Below are 26,801 nucleotides of genomic sequence, written 5' to 3'. Positions count from 1 at the left end.
ATGTAATGTATCAATTTATATTTATAAAATTGTTTTGGTTATCCTTATTTTATTATACACAACTCCGTACAGCATTCCGGTTAATTAGCGAAACAATATTAAAAAGCTCTATATTAGTAGTAAGCTGGTTCACGCTTTAAGCATTTTGTTCAATTCATAGAATTTTTTAGCTTATTGCATTTATGAGTAACGTTATGAAATACAGTTAAAATTATTTTTTTTACAAACTTTCCGGATGTGCTATATCAAAGCATAAAAAAGGGAACAAAGAAATATTTAAAAAAAAAAAATCTGAAATTTTTCAGATTTTAAATTACATCCAAGGAAGCGTTTTTCTAACGTTTTGTGTGTTACCTTTATTTATTAAATATATGTTTTTCAAAGAATGTTTATCGTTTCACATTAATTAGAGAGTGCCATACGAATTTAATTGCAGATGCTTACTGAATGACACTAAATATTTAATGGAAAAAATCGAATATTTTTCATCTTTCATGAAAATTTGTGAATAACAATGTTAGAAGACTTAATGCAATGAAACAGTATCAAAAATGGAAAACTATTTTCAAAATCTGAATTCCTATTGAAAATTTTAGATATTCTTATGTAAAATTATATCCGAAGTTGTATCATTTCAGTCGAACTTGAAGACCAACCAGATTTATGACATGATTTGATATATTTCTGATATTTTTTCCGAAGATAGAAATTTATATTTTTCATGCACAAACTATTACAACGAATTAATGACATTTTATACCCATATTACTTACCATTTTTTACTGCACAAAACTACTTTAAGTTCCATATTTGAAGCTTACCATCCATAAATTTCACATAATGCTATAGTTACACAATGCAAACTAGATGAAAAGCTGCATAATCTAAATTACATACAGAACATAGACTACAATACTCAAGGATCTACTTAAAGAATACAATAAACTGTTCAAAATTTTATATAATTCTATGCATATTTCACGTACTATTAAGAACATTTCACGTTTTTAGAAATGTAGAATCACGTTTTCCAAGACGATGGCCATTATATCCAACTTTATGAAAATGAGTCATCGAAGTAAGATAGGGTAGTTTTATTATCTTCAACTGGTAAGCAAGCGATTAGGGAAGTGATAGCCTGTTAAACTAGGATACGTACATATCGTTGTTAACAAGGCAAAGTGAACTTCAGGTTTTCCCACTGTTAGTAAATCTGGAGCGGACAAGAATCTGTTAAGACTCATTTTTAGGCAAATAAATTGCATTCTATCGCACATTTTCTAAACATTTGTTGGGAATTCTGGGTAAATAACTTGAATTCGGTAAAGGTTATATCCTCATTTGGGTAAAACCTTAAATATTCTGCAGTGAAAAATGCTTATTTCATATTTAGTTGTTAATACTAAGAAAATAGTTCTAAGAGAGTTATTCTATACGTTGGAAATACTGCAGGAAAAGTTAAATGATTTAGATGGCCTTTGGAGTTTTTCTTTCAGAAAAAGGTAATGTTTAGCAAATTACAGTTCTCAAAAAATGCATCGAAATTTCCTATAATGCAAACATATATGTACAATTATAAGAAAACGTAACACTTATTTGGTTGTAATTTTTTATTGAAAATGAGTTAAAATTTAGAGTATGTTGGAAACTAGAAAGAAAACCAGTGCCAGAAAAGTATAAAAATTACATCTAAAATTAACTAAAGTTCATGCGTATGGTAGGAAAATGTAATAAACAAGTTCAAAATTAGAGTACTGTAAAATTTACGAAGGTATAAAATGTAAACAAGTTAAAATTAAATAAAGCTCATATACATGGTAAGAAAATAGAGGAATTAAGATAAAATTAAGAGCCTGTTTGAAATTAGGAAGGTTAAAACGTATGAAAGTCGTTACAAATTAAATGAAAGTCATGTGAAAATATAACAAATTAGTTAAAATTCTTAGTATGTTGGAAACTAAAAATGATAAAAAATAGAAAAAGGAGTTAAAATTTACATCTAGAAATTAAATAAGTCAGGTATATGGTAGGAAAATGTAATAAGCAAGTTCAAAATTAGAGTACTTTAAAAATTACGAAGGTTTAAAATGTACGAAACAAGTTAAAAATTACATCTAAAATGAAATAAAACTATTATATATGGTCAGAAAATATAGGAATTAAACTAAAATTAAAAGTATATTTGAAATTATGAAGGTTAAAATGTATAAAAAAAGCTAAAAATGTAACATCTAAAATAAAGTAAAGGTCATCTATATGATCAAAATTCATGAAATAAGTTAAAATACAGAGTATGTTGAAGATCGCTAACTTTAAAAAGAGCAAAAAAAGTTACAAATTGCATCTAACATTGAATAAAATAACACATAAAAAACGCGTGTTTTAGTAATTACACTTGTAAAATATAACAGATAAGTTAAAAGTATTGATTAAAAGGAATTCTGGGTAGAATAAATTTAATACTAAAAATGAGTAATGTAATTAAGATTACGGAAAGTAAATCTGGTATATATGAACAGAAGATTTAGGAAATAAGGTAAAATTCTGAGTATATAGGGAAGTCTTAAAAAAAAATTACATCTAAAATTAAGTCCTTCTGAATTAATCCTTAAATTCGAAAATAATCGTCGTTAAAGGTACCTAGAAAATAACCATCATATACTTAGTAAAATAGCTGGAATACAAAGAAAAATATAAGGTCTAAACATGGATTAACAAAGAACCTTCGGAAAATCAATGAAAGATAATCTCTTATCAAAGTGTGACGTCATCTTATTCACTAAATCAAGAATCCCGAAACATTCCTACTTATCTGCTGCGCCTCCGCTTGCACCGCCTCTGAATTTGCACCGCGCCCCGCCTCCTGTGGCTGAACTCTCCGTTTCATACTACTGACATATATAAATATAATACATATCCTAAGTCGTCCTTTCAAGACAGGAAAAACAAAATTTGAATTTCGTCAATTGTGTGTGTGTGTGTTATTATGGCAAAGCCTCTAGGGCTATCTGCCTAACGGGAGGGATGCCTTCGTGGCGGACTTTCTAAGGAAAACTGGCTCATATACACGTTACACATGGGGAAAACCACGAAAACGCCCATGCAGCCAGCCCGTTCGCGGGATTCGAACCTCGGACCGAACCACCAGTGTTCAGCAACTTTACCGCTCGGTCGCTGGTGGGCCTATTTCCTCAATTGTCTCAGTAGAACTTATAGAGACTTAGTAGGTATAAAACTACCCTCCCCTTTTTTCTGCGCAGTATATATGAAAATGTGTAAATGGTAACTATTACGTAATTAATCAACTGCTGTTGATCGACGTTGTCAGAATTCAGTGACGGATGTAGGTTCTATTTACATAACTGATTTAAAAAACAAGAACAAATTTCATTTACCTGTTCTGATGCATTGTTGAATCTGACGTGATGTTTCATCTGGCAATCTTCTTTACAGAAAAACCAAAATTCTTTTTCTTGACATCACATTTTATTTACATAAAACATTCAAAAGGAAAAAATTAATATTTAAATACATTTTCTTGTACAGCCTCTCTTTTTCTCTTATTGCTGTACGAAACAATTTATCCGTCCATCACACGGATTCGAAACCGAACTATCTACTGTTTACAAAAAAGAATAAAAAAACAAGGTTTTAATTTCTCTCACAAGTGGAACTCATGGCTCCCTCTAGTGAGGAAAAGACACTTTAGATGAACATTTAACAGTAACCATAACACAAATATATACATGGTAAACCTGGAAGATCAGTGGAAGTTTCAATTGTATTTTATGTAATCAAATGTATTAAAATCACTTTTCTGAGCCTGCGGACGCTGAGGTTTTCTTCGAAATTCAGTTTAATTTTATTTAACAATATGTTTCGTTGTCTTAACCGTACGCTGTGTGACAGCCATGATAAGACTAATCGTCACATTGCTAACATTTCCTTAGTTTTTATTTTGCGACTTGATGATTACTCCATCTGTTATAACCTGCATGGTTCACTATAAACGGCGTACCACTTTTTAAATTGTTGCCGCCAAATACTATCGCTTCCTCATTATTTAACGAAATTAAATAATGAGGAATCTGCATTAATGCATGTACGTTTCCTGCATTGTGAAAAAATGACGGTTGCTAGAGCATTAAATTCAGATTAACGTAATCTTCTACCCGAAAGCCCGAATTTTGAGTTTCTAATTTGTTTTATTATCTATTTCATATTTTGTAAAAATTCGACGAATTTTTGATTAACAAACTCAACGATTTAAAAGCAAGGAATGGCAACACTGTTACTACTGTCGTTAGGTTATTTCGAAGCAGGAGAGATGAAAAATGAGCAATGCCCTCGCCGGAACTCAACCACGGATTTCTGGAATATCCGTCGAGCGTACTGACCACTACACTACGAAAGCATGCTAAGAACCGAACCGAACATTTATAGCCGAATTATCGCGCGAAGCGCGATGTTACCGGCTCAGCGAGATATGCCCAGCGGGCTCCTGACGTTAACTGTCTGCACGTGGGATTACGGAAGACTAAGGTGGGAAGGTAGAGGAAGAATCCACATGGCCCGAGAGAGCGCAGAGAACCTGAGAGGCGGAAATGCTAAGAAGGCGGGAGAAATACGTTATATACTTCCCCTTTTAAAGAGCGACTGGGATCTGGGAACCTAATCGCCAAATTTTGGTGGTGAAGAATCATTATTCACTACCATTTTTATTTCGGGCGCCACTGTAGACTCATTAGATTATTTCGAAGCAGGAGAGATGAAAAATGAGCAATGCCCTCGGCGGGACTCGAACAACGGACCTCTCGAATACGCGTCGAGCGTGCCGACCACTGTACTACGAAGGCATGCGAAGAAGGCGGGAGAAATGCCTTATAACAATACCAAAAAATTATCTCCAGCCTGCGAGACTTTAAAAATCTAAGTTTGAGTTTCTCAATCAAAAATTCGTTAAAGTTTTACAAAATATGAAACAGATAATAAAACAAATTCAAAATTCGAAACTCGGGCTTTAAGGTGCACATGCTCGGATACGTTAACCACAATTTGTACGTTATTACAAATTTGACGGCTGTAAAATTTGACGTCCTTTTCTCACATTGGGCAAAACATTCACACATTTGTGGTCACCAGATAATGAAAACACACTGAAATAAAACAATGTTGGTACTAATGGAACCATTTTATTACAATCAATATTATTTACTCTTTACCGACGATTTTAACCTATTTTAAATTCATCCATCAGCTGACATTCTTATAAACAATGCTGTTCTTTTTTTAGGAAAATTGTCACCTTAGCAACCGTTTGAAATAAAAATTACGATAGTGGTATTTTCATTTAGTTAAATTTTACAAACGATTATTTAAATAAGCGTAAATTTTAATTTATTGTTTTTAATATTACTGTTAGATAAATTATTAGTACTTAAATATTTATATAATTCTGAATACGTTCGTACTTCTACACATTCATGCAGATCCTTTAATTTCGTTAAAAATACTACAGGACAATAATATTTGGTACCAACAATTTGAAAAGCAATAGGCCGCTTATACTGATTCAACGCAAAATCCCGCTTCGAGACTAATTGCACACTTGGACTAAAGCCCATTTTGGGTTATTAAAAAGAACTTTCTTTCGATAAGTTCTCGGTGAGAGAAGGCGTTTAAGATTGTAACGTCTTTGTGTTGCTACTCTGCCAAACTAAATATCAAGTGAGAAGTGTAAAAGTCTTCGAGGTTTAAAATATACTCGCTTGAAAATGCGTTGAAAATCCTCGAGCTGGAAATGCTTTAGTTTTTGCAAGTTGGAAAAACTAAAGATTTGGTGTTCGACCAAAATGGCGAATTTTCTGTAAAAACACTTCACTGCAGCAGTAACAATTTTTTACAGATGAAGATAGCAGAAGCAAATCATTCAGATACGTTCTTTAATTTTCATCCTAAGTATAAACAGTATCGTGAATATAAAAAATGGTAAGACAAAAGTTAACATTCTGTAAACGCCGTCACCGCTTTTTCGGATGGCACAGACTGCCCTTTCCCCATCGATGGGGAAAAGTTGATATTGATCTCCTCCCGCTCACTGCTCCCTCCATGGAATTTATTCTGGCATTATTCATCACCATGCCCATTGTGGAATTACATCAGGTTTACAGGGAAGTACTGCGAATGCAGAAGACCCCCTGTATAAATACTTCTGTATGAAAGTATCAAAGTAGTTGATATTGATAACTACGACTAGGCCACGCCCCCCTGCTCCTCGACCGGCATTTCTTCCCACAGGCTCCAGTCAGCGTTCGAGCATACAAACATGAAGCACCATCTTCTCTCGTATTCATCATATCTTCCCCTCAGAGGGAAAACTAACTCGGGTTTTTTACACCGCTTAGGACTTTCTACTTTGAATGTCTTTGAAGTATTACCACGGCAATGATACCAGTGGCGTAGCTAGAATTCTAGCGCCCGGGGAAAACAGAAGAATTTGCGCCCCTTTCTGTGCGCCAAGAATGGAAAATATTTCTTTAAAACATTTTGTAGCATCAATTTGGCGCCACCTGGATGCTGCGCCCGGGAACAGATGTCCCCCCTTGCCCCACCCTAGCTACGCCACTGAATGATACCATGCCATGATATGCTATTTTACTTAAAATCTGAATTGCTGAGTTTATTCATGTATCGATCTCGCCCTCGGAAGCAGTGTATTTAAACATATACACCTTTAACTTAAAAAAAAAACTTTATTGGCCTCTGGTATAATGTTAATTTACTGGTTATAGGTCTTAGTAGCTAACGCCAGAAGAAAAGATAAGATACAAGAAGCTGATATACTTTGCACTTTGTAATGGATTACGAAGTGTCGATGCTTCTATTATGTTTTATGCAGAATTGTGATAAAGTTGCATACAGAAAACCTTGCAGAAAGGAAGAGAGCTTACCTTCATATTTAATTTTTTTCTTGTTACATAAGAGACTGGATGCAATTCGAATAACTTTGTATGATACAGCCAATCGTTTCTATTATTCGAATTAATTCATCGTGACACTTTTATAAAAGGTATTAATAAACAGAAACTGGCTCATACTACTGATACAATGATCAAAAGTATGGATATGCTTAGCTTTGTTCTCTTATTAGTAAAGAAACAGCTATCGTGCATTTAATGAATCTAAAAAATATATGTCTGTATTGGTGTCTAAGCAAAAATAATGCACGATTATAAAATACATATTAGAATCTAGTGACTAGATGATGTTCTACGATTTAAATAATAACTATCTCATGTGCTCGGTAGAGCTCATGAGGTAATAAATAATTAAATTTTATTTATTTGAAAACTTCTTAATCGATAAACAACGTCCTCTTGCTTATCGATGATACAAGTCTGTCTAATGGTGAAGGACAGTCTGTGCCATCCGAAAAAGTAACGAACGACCAGTGTTGGTTCTTCACGTTAAAACCTATGGTAATGTTATTTTATATATCTGACTTCGAATCTTAATTTTCTGAAAAACACAAACCTTGTCCAAACTTGAAGGTTTATTCAACTAAAATTTCCTAAATGATGATAACTTAACATCATGAACAAACGTAACATCTTAGGGGGAAAAATACCCGCACATTCCTAGGAATGCTTTGAACTTTCAGCTATTCGGCGACTGAGGAAAAGAACACATCTTATAAGGACAAAAATCCGTCTGGTCCCTTTGGCATAAATCCCCTTTTAAATTGAACTGGATTCAAAAACGGCTGGACTGAAACTGGACTGGACTGGACTGGAAACCATCATCCCCTCAAATCTCCTCTCGGCAGGTCTGCTCTGCTTCGAACAGAAAACGAACTGCACCGCTACCAACAAAAGCACCACCTTTTATTGACGGCGGTTACCGTTACTACAGACGATTATGCAAATATTTAACAACCAGACATATTCACAAAACCTACAGACAGTTTCTTCTACGGTTTGCTCCGATTGGTTAAGACAGCAAACGTAGGGTTACACAATCTTGCGCTGGACGACTTTTGCTCCATCGCCTTTGTTTGTTTATGAGCGTGGTCTACCAAAAAGCATTAAAATAGAAATAGTGCATACTGGAATAAAATATTATTTTAGTCATATTTTAATGATAATTTAAGCACAAAGAATAGATGTCCGACGCCCTTAAACGTTTATTGAATGTTTTCATTTGGTTTTTGTTGTGTTTTGATTTATTTTACCATATTCCCCCACTATGTTCAGATAATGGTTTAGTTTAGATCTCGCATAACGCTTGTTTACGTGCTTTGAAAGTTATATATTTCCCTTTCGTTATACAGTTTCATTGACGCCTTCGCATAAATTAATGCACTATGGAAATTTACATAATAGACTCTTTCTAACAGAAAAGACGAAAAAGTACGTACGAGTATGTTCCATGTAAACACTTTTCTTGCAAAACAATTACCGTACTTTTAACAGTTTAAATTTATTCTTTAATCAATTCCAAATAAACTACCAAGATCAGTAGGTTATTTAAAATACATTTCACCCAATTCTTCTTAGCTTTCATTCACAAAATAAAAATTTAATCATACAAATGTTCCTCCTCGCTTTACTGAAAGCCCACAAGGTGTGTTTGGCGTTCGTTACACAGCCTACAAGGCGATAACTCGCCCTTCCAAATATGAAGCAGATGTGTCATCCAATGAGAGTAGACGTAGAAGAAAAGGTCAATATGCTTTGTAAATATGCAAGTGAACATCGCATCCCGGGAGCGCACATTCGCCTTTTCTAATGTAAGATATTCGATATCTACAGTAATCATAATTAAAGATTATAAAATGCGTACTTGGGCATAATGTCTGACTCCGAAGCTGGAAGATCACTTTCTTTAGCTGAAATTGTTAAATTTTTGCAATCGTATGTCCATAACATGCATAATATGAAAGGATTAAAATTTTTTGTTAATGTTTAAAAATTAATTTTTAATATGAAGGTTGTTGTTATTCTTATTTTTCAGTATTAATTGTTAATTTCTGCAGAAATGAGTCATTGTTACTTTGGGACATGCCAGAACGGCGGAGTTCGCTGTAACAGAGGAAGAATGTGCATCTGCATGGAAGGAACCGAGGGTTATTGTTGCCGTGATATTGTTGCGTGCCAGAAAGATGACTTTTGTGGTAGCGACCAAACAGCTATATGTGCGTACGACAGAAATCTAATGAAAGCAGTATGCCATTGTTCATCCAGTAATAGAGTGTTTGATAACAGACAAAAATTGTGCAGAAGTAAATTTCTTATTTTTTCTTTCTCTTCATCATAGTATCAGATGGCTATGTATTTAATATGAGACATGCTAATTCAAAAAGTCTTAGCTTTGTAAACTAAAACAGACTTTACTAAATTATCTAGTGATATTTGATTGTCTTATTTTTTTACATTCTTATTTCTATTGGCAGCTTTTTAGATGATGTTGTGTTTGTAATTCTGGTAAAAGTTCACATTGACATATTTGGTGGGTACAATTCCGTTAGAGCGGCACCAGTCAAAATGCGCCAACAGCCACGCGGTTAGAGTTGACTTTAGGGTACCCCTTGCATTATCGCGAAGTTGTTTCATTTATCGCCAAGTTGTTTCATTTATCGCCAAGTTGTTGTTTCATTTATGACAACCCGAGTTGTTGAATGCTATGGAAAACCTATTATGACGTGATTGGTTGCGGTGAATTTGAATCATGGGAAAAAATTTGAACACTGTGTGTCGGATTTTGGGTAAGGCCTTGTGTGTGTTGGATAAGTACGTTGTTATTTTGTGGTTTACACGGTAAATTCGCTGAATGTGGTAAGATTAATTTGAAGTTTCTGTTGGATTTGGAACGAAAGGGAAACAAGCATTAACCTTTTCCCGTGGGCTCAAAAAACAGTTGTGTACCTTCACTGGGTCTGGTCTGGTCTGCAGGGATATTGCCGAAATATCGCGCGTAAGCGCGATTTGTCCGACTCAAGAAAATAAAGACCAGTGGGCACATGACATTAAACTTCATGACAAATAGGTACGGTCAAAGGTGGTTACAGGGGGCGACCGTGAATCGCAAAGCCGTTGAGAGGCAAGAGCGATGAGAAGTGCATGAATCAGGAGCCGTGAGGATACTGTGTTGCATGTTTGTGTTGTTGCATTAAGTAAGACACAGGAACATATCAGACAAATAATTTCAAGACATATAAAATACAAGACAAAGATTCATATAAATGCATGAATGATATAGTTATATACAATTATGGTACATAGGATGCTGAAATATGAAATTAATAAAATACAAATTTTGATATAAATACAAGAGAAAATACAAGAATATATATACAATGCACAGGAGCTCTGCACAGTCTGTAAGGCAAATTACGTAGGAAAATAGATTTTAAGTCCCGAGTGAGGTGGGCCTCAAGTGGTCGTATCATAGCATCTTCCTCGAGAATAACATAATTTAATACATTAAGGTCAGTCATGTGATTGCAATCCTGCTCTTTTTTAAAGAAGTTTACATTAGCTTTATGTAGATACACTTCTACTGAATCCATTTTTAAATCTCCATGCGAGACGTAATAGTGGGCATTTGTAATCATTCTTAAAACTTTTGTTCTAAGTAACCTGAAGTTTGCTTAACTCTTTCTTCTGAACCGAAGCCCATGCGGGGACGCATAGGCAAAAATGGGCCGTATTATGGAGATATAAATGTCTTTTACATTTTAAATCTAATTTAGAAGTCGCGGACAGAAGGGGCGTAAGACTTAGTATGAAACCTATTGTCTTGCCTCTGACATAATCTACATGCTCCTTCCACAGGAAATTAGAATTGTACTTGAGTCCTAAATATGTTGCGTTTTTAACCACTGGTACCACGGTATGAAAAAGTTTCAGTTGGGCAGTCAGAGGACTGTTCATCTTCTTTTTCTTGAAGATTAGAAGTTTGGACTTGTCTGCATTAATTGCGATTTTCCACATGGAGGACCATTGCTCGAGTTTGGGCATAAATCTTTGCAGTTTGTTGACGGCAAAATTTGGCGATCCAGACTTGACAGCGAAGGCTGTACCTTCACTGGGGGCTCTTGGCTCAGCGGTTATGGAAAGGGGGAAAAATTATTGAATCGAGTCCTTAACGAGTAGGTGATTAGTGCTCTTTTGTCGGCAGGCAGGCAAACGCTCAGGATTTCCTTTCAATCTCAGTGGCGGCTCGTGGCTAAAATTAGTGGGGGGTGCTGTTCCAAAAAATTTAACATTTAAAAATTGTTTAAAAGGATTGGATTGGATTATTTAATTAATGGCAAAGCACTCGAGGGCTATCTGCCTAAAGGATACACGAGGGATATCTGCTTAGAGGGATGCCTTCGTGGAGGACTTTCTAAGAGGAACTGGCTCGTATACACGTTACAGTGGGGAAAACCATGAAAACGCCCATGCAGCCAGCCCGTTTGCGGGATTCGAACCTCGGACGGAACTACCAGTGTTCAGCGTCTTTACCGCTCGGCCGCTGGTGGGCACAATTGTCTAAAAGGAAACAAATATGCATAAAAAAATTTATTTTGAAACCTCATGAAATTTTGCAAGAAAAAAAATTAAACATTGCCTAATTACTTTAACCAAAATTGTTACAGTTCAATCTTTGTCTATTCATTTAAAAATGAAATCCATTCTTCCTGTTTTAATTTGCGCGAAAAGATCAGTAATTTTCTCCTTGATCTCTGGATGACAACTGAGGAAATTTTTCTTTATTGAAAGCAATGCAAGCGCATATAGTCTTTCCGAATTCCTAGTGCTTCTTAGAAAATTTTTCATTCTTTTGAATGTTGAAAAGAAGCCTTCTGCCTCTGATGTAGTCATGGTAACTCTCAAGAGAATTTTTATCTGTTTCGTAATTTCACTAAGAACATATCTAGATTATTTTCGAAGATAAATTTCAGTAGCTCAATTAATTTGCAGTATTCATGGATATCAGACCTACAATAGAATACTTTTAGTTCGGTTTCAAGCTTTTCTTTGTCAATCATTCGATATGCTTCAGTGGTCAGTACTATTTCTTCTGTAGAATGTTCATTCCTAAAACTAGCAAAGCATTTCTTGTTTAACAATTTAGCAGCTGCTCAGTGTTTAGTGGAAGAATATCTGTGCATTATATCAATACATAGTATAAAGTCACATATTTTCTTAGCTTCTGCCATCAGTGTCTTTGAAAAAATCTCCCAGTATTTTGAGTTTCTTAATTCTAAAATAGCAGTTTTGAGTGTGTGTTTAAAGTTATATTCATTAAACACACTAATTTCTTTGGATTGCATTTAGTTGTATATTATTTCACCATGAGGCATCTGATAAAAAAGCTCTAACCAAAACTTGAAATTATCATCATTTAGATATTTTAAAATTCCTGTTGCTTTTGCAATAGTTTGATCTGCATGTGACGTTGACTGAATTTCAGTAAGGCAATTTTTTAAAGGTTGAAAATTTTCATCAACTCTGTTTATGGTTCGTATGGTGAACTTCCACCTTTTGGAGGAATACCAGACGCGCGGAGTATAAAGAAATCACGTTTCCAAAGGAAACATGCCAGAATTTCGGCACTGCAAGAGCGACAGTGCTCTTCTCTCTACCCGGCTCGCGTGCTGCTTTCTCTGTGCGCATGCGCAGAACAGCCAAACACCACGTCGCTGCAACTGTGGAGCGCGCAGTTCCAAACGAAGAATTTCGTACCTTTTTCACAAAGTAGGGGACGACTACCAACATTAAGCTTAAGGATTATGTATTGTAAAAGTATAAAGAAAGAATTAAAGACTAAAGGGCACACTATATTAAATATTAAAAATAATAATAAGTGGAAATAGGGGGTGCTGCAGTTCCACAGTGCTTATTACGAGCCGCCACTGTTCAATCTAGTTCCAATGCTCAAAGCGTTAGATTGCGGGATGTACTCTAATCGCTTTCACACTGTAAGTAGATGAATACAGTTTTTCCAAGGGGGAAAAAGTATTATTTTACCTTCAAATGAAATGTATGCTATAACTAGAAATTTTGTTCTAAAAAGTGTTCCATTTTACGATTAAAATAGTCTTTTAAACTTGAACCTATATTATATACTAAAAAACTAGCGAAGTGATCAGTCTTAAATATATTTATTCACTTGTCATCGTATCGAAAATTCAGTGATTTAATATATTAAAACATTTCCTTCAAACAATGTATGCATTTAAATTTTTAATAGTATTATTATTCTGATGTTGAAGAGCAAATTAAATAGAGTTTATTTATTACAAGTGCCATTTAAAAAGCATTTTCGGATTCCAAAATGAGTGTTAATACTTTTACACCTATGGTAATATTCTTTCCTGGAGAAATAGAATTTAGTCACTGCGTTTGTACTGCACTAAATTAATATTGAACAACGTCCAGCACTAAGAAAAATTTACAATGCATGAGCCAAGAATTTTTTTTTTTATTTATTTATTTTTCCATGTGGCATTGAAAATAGCGGTCCCAGAGTTGATCTGCCTTTACATCAGAGATATAAGATGTTTAATTTATTTAATCGTTTCATAGTTTTTGGTTCAAGAAAGAAATGCAGATGCAAACCCTGGAGCTTTAAAAAATAAAATCTTTGTTGAGTTTTAATGTATTCAAAAATTTAATTTTATCACTTAACGATATAAGATACTACTTTAAACCTTAGAATAGAAAGGGAACAGTTGTTCGATGATTTATATTGCTACTCCATTTTTTCTTTGAATGCAAAATTGCATATACAGGAACGCATTGAAATTTCAATATGCAAACATCTTTGTCGAATGGCGAAATATTTCTTCAGTTTTTTATTATCTATATTTTCAGAATGCTAAAATCGCCTTTGAGGTATCAAACTGTTATGCGAAATTTTCAGATCTCAAGCTATTTACTGTTGCTTTCTATGGAAGTAATGAAGCTGGGAAGGAAGATTCGTACTGAGTCAATGAATATTAACGAAGATTCGCACTGAGGATTAAATTCAGGGAACTAAAAAGTAGTTCACATCTGAATTCCTGTATACATGCTTAGCATTCCAATATCTTGTTTGATTCCCTCCAAAACACGATTCTCACGTAAAATTAATTACTTTCTGAGCACTACAAGTTACTGAGAGGTTAAAGCCGTTGAATGCTGGTAGTTAGACATAGATTCAACGTCAGGCGATCGAGCTGGTCGCGTGGTTGGTTTTCGTTGTTTCCCCCATGTGAAACGTGAATACGATTCAATTTCTCCTAAAAGTTCTCCACAAAGGCATGCTTTCCTTTAGGTAGGCAGCCTTCCTGTGCTTTCCCATATTCAATTAACCTAAACTAACGTATCTTATTTCTGAACAAATTGATACAGATGTGACATTATAGACGCAAATCATATAACAAAGAATAAATAAGTAAGTTTTGAAACTTTTTTTAATTTTGAATTAGAAAATGTTCCTTAATAATTGCTTTAATAAAAATTCATATTTCATTTGTCGCACAATTAAAATTCATTTAGTCATTAAAATGATTGATAAAAGGAAGGGTTTCAAAACACAGTTATGGAACTCTCCTAAGTTTAGCTTTCTTATTTTGAATATAATTTTATTTTTATTTGTCGAATTAAATAAAGTGTTATCTACCTAAGCAAAACGGGCTTTTGTGGAGGGCGTTCTAAGGAAATTGGCTGATATACACTTTACATGTGTGAGAGAACAAGAAACGTTCATGCAGTCAATCCGTTCATCGGAATTTCAATCGAGGTCAAATTATCAGAGTTAAAGAAATATTATTCGCTCGGCCGCTAGTTATCATTTAGAACATAACAAACCAAAATTTCACTCAAGTAAGCGGTAGTCGTGGAATGCATGTCATTTAGAAATAACATTAAAATTAATTTTCATTACCTGAAATATTTATATTACTACACTGCCTTATACTAAAAATTGGAATAAAGTGATAAAACACTCATGAAAAGAATGAATCGAAGACAGTTTCGAAACCAAATTAAAAAGAATTTAATTAGAAATAACTGAAAAAATTATCCAATTTTAAGTACATTCAAGGTTTTAAAATAATTTCCGAAGAATTTTAGCAGCCGAGCTTCCGAAAATAAAATTTCTTTGATATTTGACCTCCAAGCCTCATTTGTACAGGCAAAAACCTGAAAACGCAAAAGCGTGAGAATCGAGGTAACAAACTGTTCTTTTATTTTCTCCTCTCAACAAAATATTTCCTGGAAGATACCGAATTTGCAAACAAGCCATGTGGATTTAAAACACCGACAATTTTCCCCAATCCATTAGCGGAATCCCGCAAAAGAATGCCCTCTCCCGGGTGTCGTAAAATAGTCATCAAGCCTCAAGCGCTAGAATTCGTATCCCTGTCATCAACGGCAAACTGTCCCGAGCCCCCAGTTGCTGTATCCTTAGTATGGGACACATATGTCCCAGCCCCCGGGAAAAGTTTAATTGACTGGTGTGTAAATGAAAGTTTACTTAGTAGCCATTATAAAGCGTCTTGTTTGGAGGAAGGAAATGAGTATTTTGGAGGAAGGAATTTGTTTGGGGAGAGGAAATGAGTATGGTTGAACTTTGGATATTTTCGAACGAAAGATATTTTTTACTCTTATTTTTGTGAATTTATATAGCTACACCAGGATACAAATTCTAGTTCAGATAATTTTAGGAAATGTTTGGATGCTGTTAAGAAATTCTGTTTAACTGAAGACGCGTAAATATGTAAATAAGGTAAGTGGATACTTCCTTCATGTACTGCTAAGAGGAATTTCCATTTTTGTGTTATTTCATTGTTTGATTTAAAATGCAGTTTATTCAGATTACATATTTTTTGTTGGCTGTTTCTTTGAACTTTCAAGTGAATATAGTTCGATGTATACATGGAAAAAGTCAAGGGAGTGCGCAAATCCATTTTTGTGCAATTCTGGGATTTAAGTGAAAATAGGTCGATGTGTACATGGATTCCGAGTTTGTGCAATTATTTCTCTTATTATCATGTCTTTGTGTAGCGGCGATTTTTACACAAGCCGAAATAACAAATCAAAGAATTACATAAACTCGGTATCCATGTACCGTCGAAAATCGCCATGTTTTCGCCAAGATTTTGTAGCGCAGTTTACGTGAGATAAGATCACTTAGGTTCATGTGATATGAACCGGCGAATCATGATGTTGAACGATGAAAGCATAGTAAATTCTTGAATTAATGTCTTTTTACAATTTTTTTTTTACAAAATTTTAAGCGATATTAAAATGTTTGTGCTTTCAAAATAAAAAAAAAAAAAATTCTTAGAACTAACATTCGTTAACATTTTTTACATGTATACTATATATTGTCGCCAATACAATCTGCTTGGCGAGATTTGCGCCGGCGAAACGGAAAAGCACCAATTTTTTTTTTATTGTTTGAAGTCTATTATTATTTTATAATTTAATACTTGGCGAGAATTGGAGGCAAAAATGTGGCACATTTTTAACTGACGCTGCTCTGACGGAACAATACCCTTTGGTGATATTTATGACGCCAAGAATTATGCCCAAAACCAATGTTTCCAACAAAGTTGGCATCCAAAACAACGCCAAAACTGTATGTTACAAAAACAGCAGAAGTACTTACCTCGCGTGCTCTCTCTGTCTACTGAACTAAAGCGATTATTCGCTTACCAGTTCTTAAGGTTCCTCAACTTTAGCTGTAAGTGAAAAGATTGGAATCTTACAGAAGTAAAAAATTAAGCTCACTGAGTCGAGTAATAGAGTGGGTGTATATATATATATATATATTTCGTATGGCCAATTGCAACCAAAATAAGAGGTGCACATTACATATTATAGCACTTTACATGCAAAATTTCAAAGTTCTGAAACTACACGTTTTTGAGTTATGCGAGATACATACATACGTATAGAAGCCACGAGAAAATTTCTTCTGAATTCATTTTAAATCATTTTTTTTACTTCTTTGTACGAAGTAAAAAGGAAGTATTGTAATCGCGAAAAGTTTCAGGCATCAAATTTCAACGAAAATATCCATTTTCGTCGCTAGCGAATGCAATTTAGCGATGTTTGTGCATGACATTTGTACCTATGAACAGAATAAAGGATTGTTTCCCTCCCCCAAAAAAATTATAAAACTGAATTAAAATAAATTCTGAAGAGAAGTTGTGCCGTCTGTGCGTACGTACGTATCTCGTAACCTACGCAACTTACGTAATGATGTCACGCAAAAACGTCGTTAAATTGCATTCGATAGCAGTCAAAATGGATATTTTCGTTGAAATAAGCTACTCGGAATTTTTTGTGATTACAATACTTTCTTTGTACGTGGAAGTAAAAAGAGAATAAGCCTGCAACCATTTTGATTTTATTTATTTCATGTTGATTTTTGTTACTATCATCTCCATTAGTTACACCGCATGTTTTAATATCTCAAACTTTGTGATATTTTCAGAAATATGTTACGAAGACGATGACTGCGCCAATGGTGGAATGTGCATTGGTGAGTTTGGTAAGAAATTTTGCATATGTATGCCAGGTACAGAAGGCGATTTTTGCTCTGAAATTACGGATTGTAAGAAAAAGGATTTTTGTGGAACAAGCAACGAAACTTCCTGCATGTATGACATTACCCAGATGCAAGCTGTATGTAACTGTTCGGACTCATCTAAGCAATTTGATTATGTTGAGCAAATATGCAAAAGTAAGTTTCATGTTTTTCAATTTACTTTCGAGTACCACGTAAAAACAGTAACTCTTCAATACTAGAATTTTACAGATCATATCAGCAAAACAGTAACTCGTGAATACTAGACTTTTACTGATCTTATCAGGAAAACAGTAACTCCTGATTACTAGAACTTTACTCATCTTATCAGCAAAACAGTAACTCGTAAATACTAGAATTTTACTGATCTCATCAGCAAAACAGTAATTCGTGAATACTAGGATTTTACTGATCATATCATCAAAACAGTAACTCCTGAATACTAGAATTTTACTGATCTTATCAGCAAAACATTAACTCGTAAATACTAGAAGGTTACTGATCTTATCAGCAAAACACTATCTCCTGAATACAATATTTTACTGATCTTATGAGCAAAACAGTAACTCCTGAATACCAGAATTTTACTGATCTCATCAGCAAAACAGTAATTCGTGAATACTAGGATTTTACTGATCATATCATCAAAACAGTAACTCCTGAATACTAGAATTTTACTGATCTTATCAGCAAAACATTAACTCGTAAATACTAGAAGGTTACTGATCTTATCAGCAAAACACTATCTCCTGAATACAATATTTTACTGATCTTATGAGCAAAACAGTAACTCCTGAATACCAGAATTTTACTGATCTTATCAGCAAAACACGAACTCCTGAATACAAGATTTTTACTGATCTTATGAGCAAAACAGTAACTTCGGAATACTAAAATTTCATTGGTCTTATAAGCAAAGCAACAACTCCTGATTTTACTGCTGTTATCAGTAAACGGTAGCTCGCGACTGTTAGAAGGTTACTGATTTTTTCAGCAAAACTATTACTCGGGAATACTAGAATTTCACTGATTTTATCAGAAAAACACTAACACCTGAATACTAGATTTTACTGACCTCATCAGCAAATCAATAACTCCTGAACACTGGAATTTTACTGATGTTATCAGCAAAGCAATAACACTTGAATACTAAAAGGTAACTGATTTTATTAGCAACATAGTAACTCCTGACTACTATAGTTTTGTTGATCTCATCGGGAAAGGAATAACCCTTGAATACCAAAAGGCTACTGATTTTATCAGCAAAATAGTAGCTCGTGAATACTAGAATACTGCTGATCTGATCAGCAAAGCAATAACTGGTGAATACTGGAAGGTCGCTGATCTTATCAGCAAAACAGCAACTCCTGAATACCAGATTTTACTGGCGTTATCAGAGAAACAGTATCTCGTGAATACTAGAATTTTACTGATCTTATCATTAGAGCAGTAACTCCTGAATACTAGATTTTACTGATCTTATCAGCAAAACGGTAACTCTTGAACACTAAAATTTTAGTGATCTTATCAGCAAAAAAATAAGTTCTGAATACTAGGTTTTACTGATGTTTTCAGCAAAACAATAGCTCGTGAATACTAGAATTTTAGTGATTTTATCAACAGAGCAGTAGCTCCTGAATACTAGATTTTACTGATCTTATTTGAAAAAGAGTAACTCGTGAATACTAGAATTTCACTGATCTTTCGGTGAGTTCTGGAAATTCCATAGTTTTTGTCTTCAAATGATAAATTTTAATTTTAATTTGTATTTCATAATGTGATTAAAATTTTTTCAATTGCGCTACATGGTTATTATTTTCCCGTAAATTTGATTTTGGCAGCAGCCCGGAGTAATGCTATCTATTTTTTTGTTCACTTTTACCAACATATTAAGCGGCTGAGAGAAGATGCCATTTATAACTAAAACACAGAATTTTAAAAAATGTAAATGGTTTTCTGAAAAAATGCTGCTCTATTTGGCTGTTTTCTTGAAAGCATAGGTTTCCTTACTCTTCTAGCAACGATGCTTGTAAGTAGGGAACCTTCTTTGGCATTGCGACGTTAGACTAAAGAAGAAAAAAGATCACATATAAATGAATACTACATTTATTTAGATGCTAGTTTAGGTGTATCTAAATTTATGGGGCAATGCTATGACATTTTGCACTAACAGTTAACAAGATTGAAGTTCGTGTTTGTCACTTTTGTTGATACATCACAGCTCACTGAGATAATGTTATGAGAAATAACAGAAAAAAATCACAAGGAATAAATGTTAGTATATTGTAGAGAATGCATGCATATAAAATAACAAAAACTGAGCTGTTAGTTATATACGTACGAGTATATGTAATATAAAATATTGCCTTTAGTTAAAACAGCTAATTCAAGTCTTCTTTTCAATTTGGTTAGTTTCAACTGTGTGTCCTAATGCCTTTCAGTTTTCTATTCATGCATCCAGTGGACATGCAATGATGAAATTCAAATTAAACGTATCGTTATTCTTATAATTCATAAAATTGAAGTTGCACTGTACTCTTTTGTAAGATATACATCAAATTATTTTCATACGAATTGTTTTCATTGCTGAAAGTTGTAGATGAAGTATTGCAATTTTTTTACGACTATAGAATATTTTTGGATACTTTTCTGTTAAACAGGCGCCGCTGAAAGACATAAGATATTTTTTATTACAACAGCAATAATAAATTTTTAATACATTATGAACGAAATGGAATTTAAATTTGAACCGGGGCCACGAATTTAGGGATGTTTGAGCAACATTTTGGAGAAAAAATTCATTTTTTTTGATGTAATCATCGCACATAATCTCCATTAAGTGTGATTCAAAATGGAGGCGTGAGGTGCCACGTTGACATTTATTACGCCATTTTGAACTGTCACACATTCTTTCAACTGTTTGCGTATTTTATCTGAGGTTAACTGTCAGTTGATCATATACTGCTTCTTTCAAACCCTTCGTTTTATATCATTTCCAGCAATCAAAGAAAATTTAATATCGTCTGCGACATTTTGTTCAGTCGCGCAAAGTAAAGTTTAGCTGAGCGATCCGAAACGGCTACAAGAAAACATTCTTTTGTTTAGGTTAAAATAAAAAGCTGAATAATGATTATTGGAGAAGTCAAACAACAAGTATTAGCGTTATATTTGTAAATTTTGCAGGATTAGTTTTGGTGCCTTAATTACAGAACTATCTCCTCAGCGGCCAAAGTGCAAGTGAACGAGATAAGGTATGGTGATAAGATAAGGGCTGGATGGAAGTTAAGTTACTGGCGCCATCTGTTGATAAAAAAGAAATTAAAACATAAATTCTTAAAGGGTTGGAATTAGGGTCCTTAACTAGAACAGATATTAAAATTTCGTGTTAAAGATTATGAGACATATGTTACGAAAAAGGAAACACATAAGTCCTCTGTTGCCCAACGCTGATGGTCCAAAAATCACATTTTCCATTTTTCTGCAGCCAAAATTATTCAAAAATATCTTCCATTGGTGAATTAGATTTTCTTGAGGCGTTTCACATTCAAAAAAAATATTCAATATTCCTGTTCTAGTTAGCGACCTTAATTCCAATCCATTTTTATCTTCACTCGTTAAGAAAATTATGTTTTAGTTTCTTATTTCATCAATAGATGGCGCAAACGGCTTAACTTCTGTCCTGCTATTCTTATCTTATCTTACTACCATACCTTACCTCATTCATTTGCACTTTGGCAGCTGAGATAGATGGTTCTGTAATTAAATCATCGAAACTAGTCCTGCAAAATTTGCAAATATAACGCTGATTCTTGATGTTTGACTTCTCCAATAATTCTTTTGTTTCTCTACATATGTTATACAAAACCCACTGCGGAGGAAGAACGCGTCCAGTGTTACTCTTTACTCTCGTAAAAAAGACTTTTATCAATCTCTACTATTCTGTTATTTTATTATTATTCATTTTTAATTTTTAGTTTATTCATTTTTAATTGCATATTACAAAACTCAACTGAGGTCAGTTTATGGCACGAAGAGTAGATAAATTTTACAGCTGAAAGAAAATTCAAACTAAGTATGACATCTGGTACCTATTTTTCTCGGCAAGATCTAAGTTTGCAACGCCATTTTGGCGTATCGTAATCGGTAAAACGCAAGTTCATTTAATGATTTTTTTCACAAAATTTTCGCTTAGAAAAATTCCTTTTATCCTGAAGTAACTTCATTGTCTTCCTCCTCATCTTTACCCAGGTAAATCCCAGACTTTGAAATGCAGTTTCTTTTTTTTTCTATAAAAATTGCTTTTAGTGAAATAATGTATACGAAGAAAGTCATCTATCAAATTATGTTTTATGCAGTTAAAAAAAGGCTGCAAATTATAACCCATGAATATTTGGCTCAGGTTTTACTCATAAAACAGAGATGACTATTGTTGCTGTCTTCGACCCATTACTGTACATTTTGACTATGGTTTTGGCGTCCATATAACTGAAAAGTACCATCGTTTTTAGTTATTTATATCATGTTTTATTTAACTCCAATTTTGAAATCTTTTCAGCGCGATGCGAAGATGATAGTAACTGCGAAAATGGACACAAATGCATTAGAGATGGAGCATCGAAATATTGTCAATGCATACCAGGGAAAGACATTAACATTTGTTCTCATGTTATGGACTGTGATGAACCCGATTCTTGCGGTATAGATAATAATGTTACATGTGAGTACGATGCTACTCAGATGAAAGGAAGATGCCAGTGTTCGAATGCCAGTAAGCAATTTGATTATAGAGAGAAAATATGCAAAGGTAAGTTTGTTTATTTCATACGCAACATTTAAAGTTTTGTCGTAGCTCAGAACCCTATATAAATGGAGTAATCTAAACGCCTGCGTTTCACATCTTACTAATATTTCATGAAGGATTGAGAATTTATCATATATAGGTAAATGTTATAGCTATAACAGTTAATAGCTTTTTAGCTATTTATTTTAATTGTACATTTGCCTAACTAGGCTTTCTTGTATAGTTTTTTCTTGTTTAATAGTAAGTTTTACATATACGAGGGCGTTTCGAAAAGTAAAGATACAATGGCTCGCATTCCTTAAAAAAAAAAAAAAAAAAAAAAAAAAAAAAACATTTATTTAGAAAACGTCAGTTACATCTTATTAACTGGAGTATTTATTACTTTTCGACATAACCACCCCCGTTATCCAAACATTTGTTAAGTCGGTGCACAAGCTTTTGTATCCCATAGTCATAGAAGGCTGTTGGAACCCAGCGCGCACACATTTTCCTGTACCCATATCACACGACGTTTGTTTCACTCGAACAACTGTTTCGGACAATTTTTTTTCACTAGTTTACTATTGAAAGAAAAAGACGCGCGACTTTTCCCTTCCTTTCCCAAAAAATTGCAAGTTGTTCGTTTTCAACCAATCAGCTATCAGCTTGTTTGAAATGGGGAACCAGTTTCCCCTGTGTTAACCCCAAAGCGATCTATGGTGATTGGCTGTTGTGACAAAGCAGAAAAATTGTTCCAAACAGTTGTTCTTCCGAAACAAACCGCCGTGTGATAGCAGCCTATCTTGACAGTCACAACGTCATATAGAGGTGAAGCCTATCCTGACAGTCACAACTTCATATAGAGGTGTCATTGACATTTCTGGTATGATCTGATGCAATTGTTTCAATTTGAGACGTATATTCGCATGAATTGCTTCCTCTGTTCTCTGAAGAAGGGCATCAGAGATCACAGATGGCCGACCTGTTCTTCGTTCGTCATGAACATCGGAGAAATGACGACACCATTTCATTACATTTTATCGATTCATATTGTTCCCATAAACAGAAACAATTTCTTTGTGAATATCCACTGGTCGCTGACCTTTTGCATGAAGAAAACGTATGACGGAGCGCACTTCGCATTTGGCGGGATTCTGAATCGGCGCAGCCATTTTAACCACGACCTACTCCAACCAGAATCAACGTTGAAATGCCGAACGACCGCGAGGAGAAAGCAAACGTGTCAAGGTTAACACCTGTGTTGCCAACTTGCTCACCAAAACTTTTCTTTTCCTCTGGCGTACGGTGTATCTTTACTTTTCGAAATGCCCTCGTACAATTTAAACTACAGCTCGTCAATAGCTTTTTAGCTGTTTTCTTTTAACTTTACATTTGCTAAATTAAGATTTCTTGTAAAGCTTTACGGCGCGTCGGGAAAAGAGGGATATAATTGAGACTTACCAAACTTTTTTAGATCATTAAGTTGGAATATTCTATTAGTGAAATTACGCTTATAGTCTCGATTATTATCGTTTGACGAAACGCGCTTTAGGTATTAACTTGATTCGAGTTCTGAACTGCTTTTCCCTTGATAAACCCGGCTCAAACCTCGATTTGAGTTATTTACCATTTTCTGTAATTTTTTGTACATATTTACTGTATTTTTGAAATATATTTAATTTTTACAAGAGTCCTTTTTTTAAAAAAAAATTTAGTGCGTTTCAATTTATTAAATTTTTTTTCACCCTTTTTGATTTTGGTTTTGTAGTCATTTCGATTTGTAATTTTAACATTTAATTTTTACAAGATGGCTTTTAATGCTTTATTATTGTTTCTAGTTGTTGCATGATTTTACGTTTTTGCTTTAAAATTTGCTTTAAAACAGCTTTTAAACAGTACTCTTTCTTATAAAATTAAAAAAAAAATTTTGCAGCTCAGTGCGCAAAATTCTTGACCACTAAGACAAAGAAAGTCTATGTAAAGAAGGAAAGGCTTCATAGACGTAATGTAAACCAGCTTGTCTTCTAAGCCGCTAGGAAGAAGAGGGACAATTCGCCAATGGATTTGGCAACGGAACCTGTTGGCGAGAATTTCCCCTTTTGTGATATACCTGGCCGAGATTTTTCAACTCCGCCATGTGTACAGAAAATTGAAGAATACGGCTTAAGATGAATCGTTCTTTGACTTTTCGCCATAATTTAAACTCGAATTTTCGTGCTTTTTTGCTTTACTAGTTGAACTTGTGTTATCCATATCGCAGTTTGATGTCTGATTTTATATCTGTCAATATGTAAGGGAAAAATGGAGTCACACAGCTTTAAACTCTTGATAAACGAGACCGTCCAACCTCTTCGAGCTTTGGCGACTTTTGGCGACCGATATTTCACGCATGCGCAGTTGTGTCCCTCTTCGTTCGGAGGGAGCCACTCCTGCCGCTGCGAAGCTTTCCTTCTTAACAATACATATTCTTTGAGTAAGGTCTCTCTAATTCCTGTTGTCTTGCTACTTTCTTATATATATATATATATATAATGTTGTATGATCTTAAATTCACTCAGTGTGAAATCAAGTTATTCTACTACTTGCGCAATAGCTGCAAAGTAAGTTAATAATAATTTATTTACTAAAGAAATATTGATTATATTATCTCCTAAGATTAAGAAAATTTCTTATACTTCGTAATTTTCTAATGTTTATTTTAATTACTTTGAGTTCCGTTTCGTAATGCCAATTTCCAATGTTTAATTTTTTACAAATAGTTTTGAATTAAAGTGCATAAACACGAGGGTGTCGGGGGACAATTACTCAAGTAATTTATCAATTTTACTGCATAAATTGCTTTTCACTCAAAATTGAATTAGTGAAAATGCTTAATCAAAATGAGTTCTTTGATGCTCTGCATTGGTTCTTGATCCCTTCCATTCACGGAAATATTTGGCCTAACTTAAATTACCAGTTTGGTATCGCCTTATTACTGGAGGAAAGGACGAAACACCTTCGTATTTATTTCTTAATTATTGTTCATTGAACGGGAGTTGGTTTGTTTCCCTTGAAAAGTGAACTAATTTCCGATCAATGGCAATGATTACTTGCTTTTAATTTAATTTTTTTTATAATTTAAATTTTGTTATTCATGATTTAATTCAAGTCCTCTTTAAACATTTTTAACAAGTTATATTCAAGTTACTTTAAAACAGTTTTCGGAATTAAACTTACTAACTATGGATTCACTCTTTTTAGATAATTCTACTAAAATTAATCTTAGGAGATAATATAATCAATATTTCTTTAGTAAATAAATTATATATATATATTATTTTGGTACTTCTTTGGTATAGCGACCCCAAGATTGAATCGCCAATCAAACAAGATATCTCTCCAAAATCTGGCTACGTGTTCTTATATACCTCGCCACGCATTCGTATATTAGCACAGTGTTGCCTTTTCGCCGCGTGTTCTTATATTATTCATTTTTGATCAGGTTTTCCGAATTCTGTTATTTAAAAATATATTCATTGCTTTTTTTTTTTTTTTTTTTTTTTGTGAATATGACGTTAACAATCTTTAATTTAACGAGTAACGAGGTGGATGCCATCATCATCATCATAATCAACATAAAGGCGGAGCCCCGATCCTCCTAGCCGGCCATGTGACCAAAAAGTGGGACTGGCTATTCTAACAACAAAACAAAGAGCCAGCGGTCCGGCCGTTCTCTTCGTTTAAAAGAAAAAACATATAAAGTATAAAATCTCAGCCTCATGGCCGAATTCCAGTTCTATATTTGTTCATATTTATAATCTTCCTTATTGTCTCTGAAAAATCTTTCAAATTTGAATAGTTCCTTTTAAAATCTTCCTTAAAATATTTCCTATATTTCCCACTTCCACTCAGGGTAAGCGTGCATTCATCGACGAAGTAGTTGGCGTCCTCAATCTCATCACATATTAAGCATTTATCATTATTCGGTTGGTGCCAACCGATTAAAATAAGCCGGGAAACGCCCATGATTAGTCAGTATCTGATTTATATCAAAATTATTTATGATAAATGGCCTTTTTTCTTGAATCGTGGATATCAAAATTATCGGTCCATTCATCAAGTTCCGCCCATTTTAGGAAGGGCGTCCACCCTCTCATTTCCAACAATTCCACTGTATACCGAGTGTAATTTAACAATATGTTTTCTGATATGGTGGATGCCATATAATTTTTTCAGGAAAAACGTCTTTTACCTGATAAACGAGTATGCGAAAATGACCACAACATGAAACTTTACGTTAAAGACGAAGCCATTTGGAGTTGCAGTGTTAAAAATTGAAAAAAGAAGAAGGGCCTTCGTGTCGGAAATTGGTTTAGCGGTTGCAGAATATCGTTCTTAACTGCTATTAGATTTATATATTCTTGGCCAGAGGAGTTGACGTCTATGAAATGGTATAACGAACAGCTTAATATGT

The 26,801-nt window shown here is 34.0% G+C and overlaps 1 protein-coding gene across 1 annotated transcript in view; it reads left to right on the top strand.

Moving 5' to 3' along the window:
* Positions 1-22,953, top strand: part of LOC146993994 (uncharacterized) — a 67,658-nt gene extending 44,705 nt beyond the window's left edge. The window contains exons 3-5 of the mRNA XM_085826445.1: positions 9,035-9,280; positions 17,476-17,724; positions 22,124-22,953. Of these exons, the coding sequence (XP_085682571.1) occupies positions 9,035-9,280; positions 17,476-17,724; positions 22,124-22,404 (776 nt within the window). The 3' untranslated portion in view covers positions 22,405-22,953. The remainder of the gene's footprint in view (positions 1-9,034; positions 9,281-17,475; positions 17,725-22,123) is intronic.
* The last annotated feature ends 3,848 nt before the right edge of the window (positions 22,954-26,801 follow it).

This window comes from Stegodyphus dumicola, chromosome 11 (genome assembly GCF_044657685.1).
Source record: "Stegodyphus dumicola isolate Sdum_Otavi_A_Nest chromosome 11, ASM4465768v1".
Lineage (NCBI taxonomy): Eukaryota > Metazoa > Arthropoda > Arachnida > Araneae > Eresidae > Stegodyphus > Stegodyphus dumicola.
Note: the sequence above shows the minus strand (reverse complement) of the source record. Positions and strands in the feature narration are given on the sequence as shown.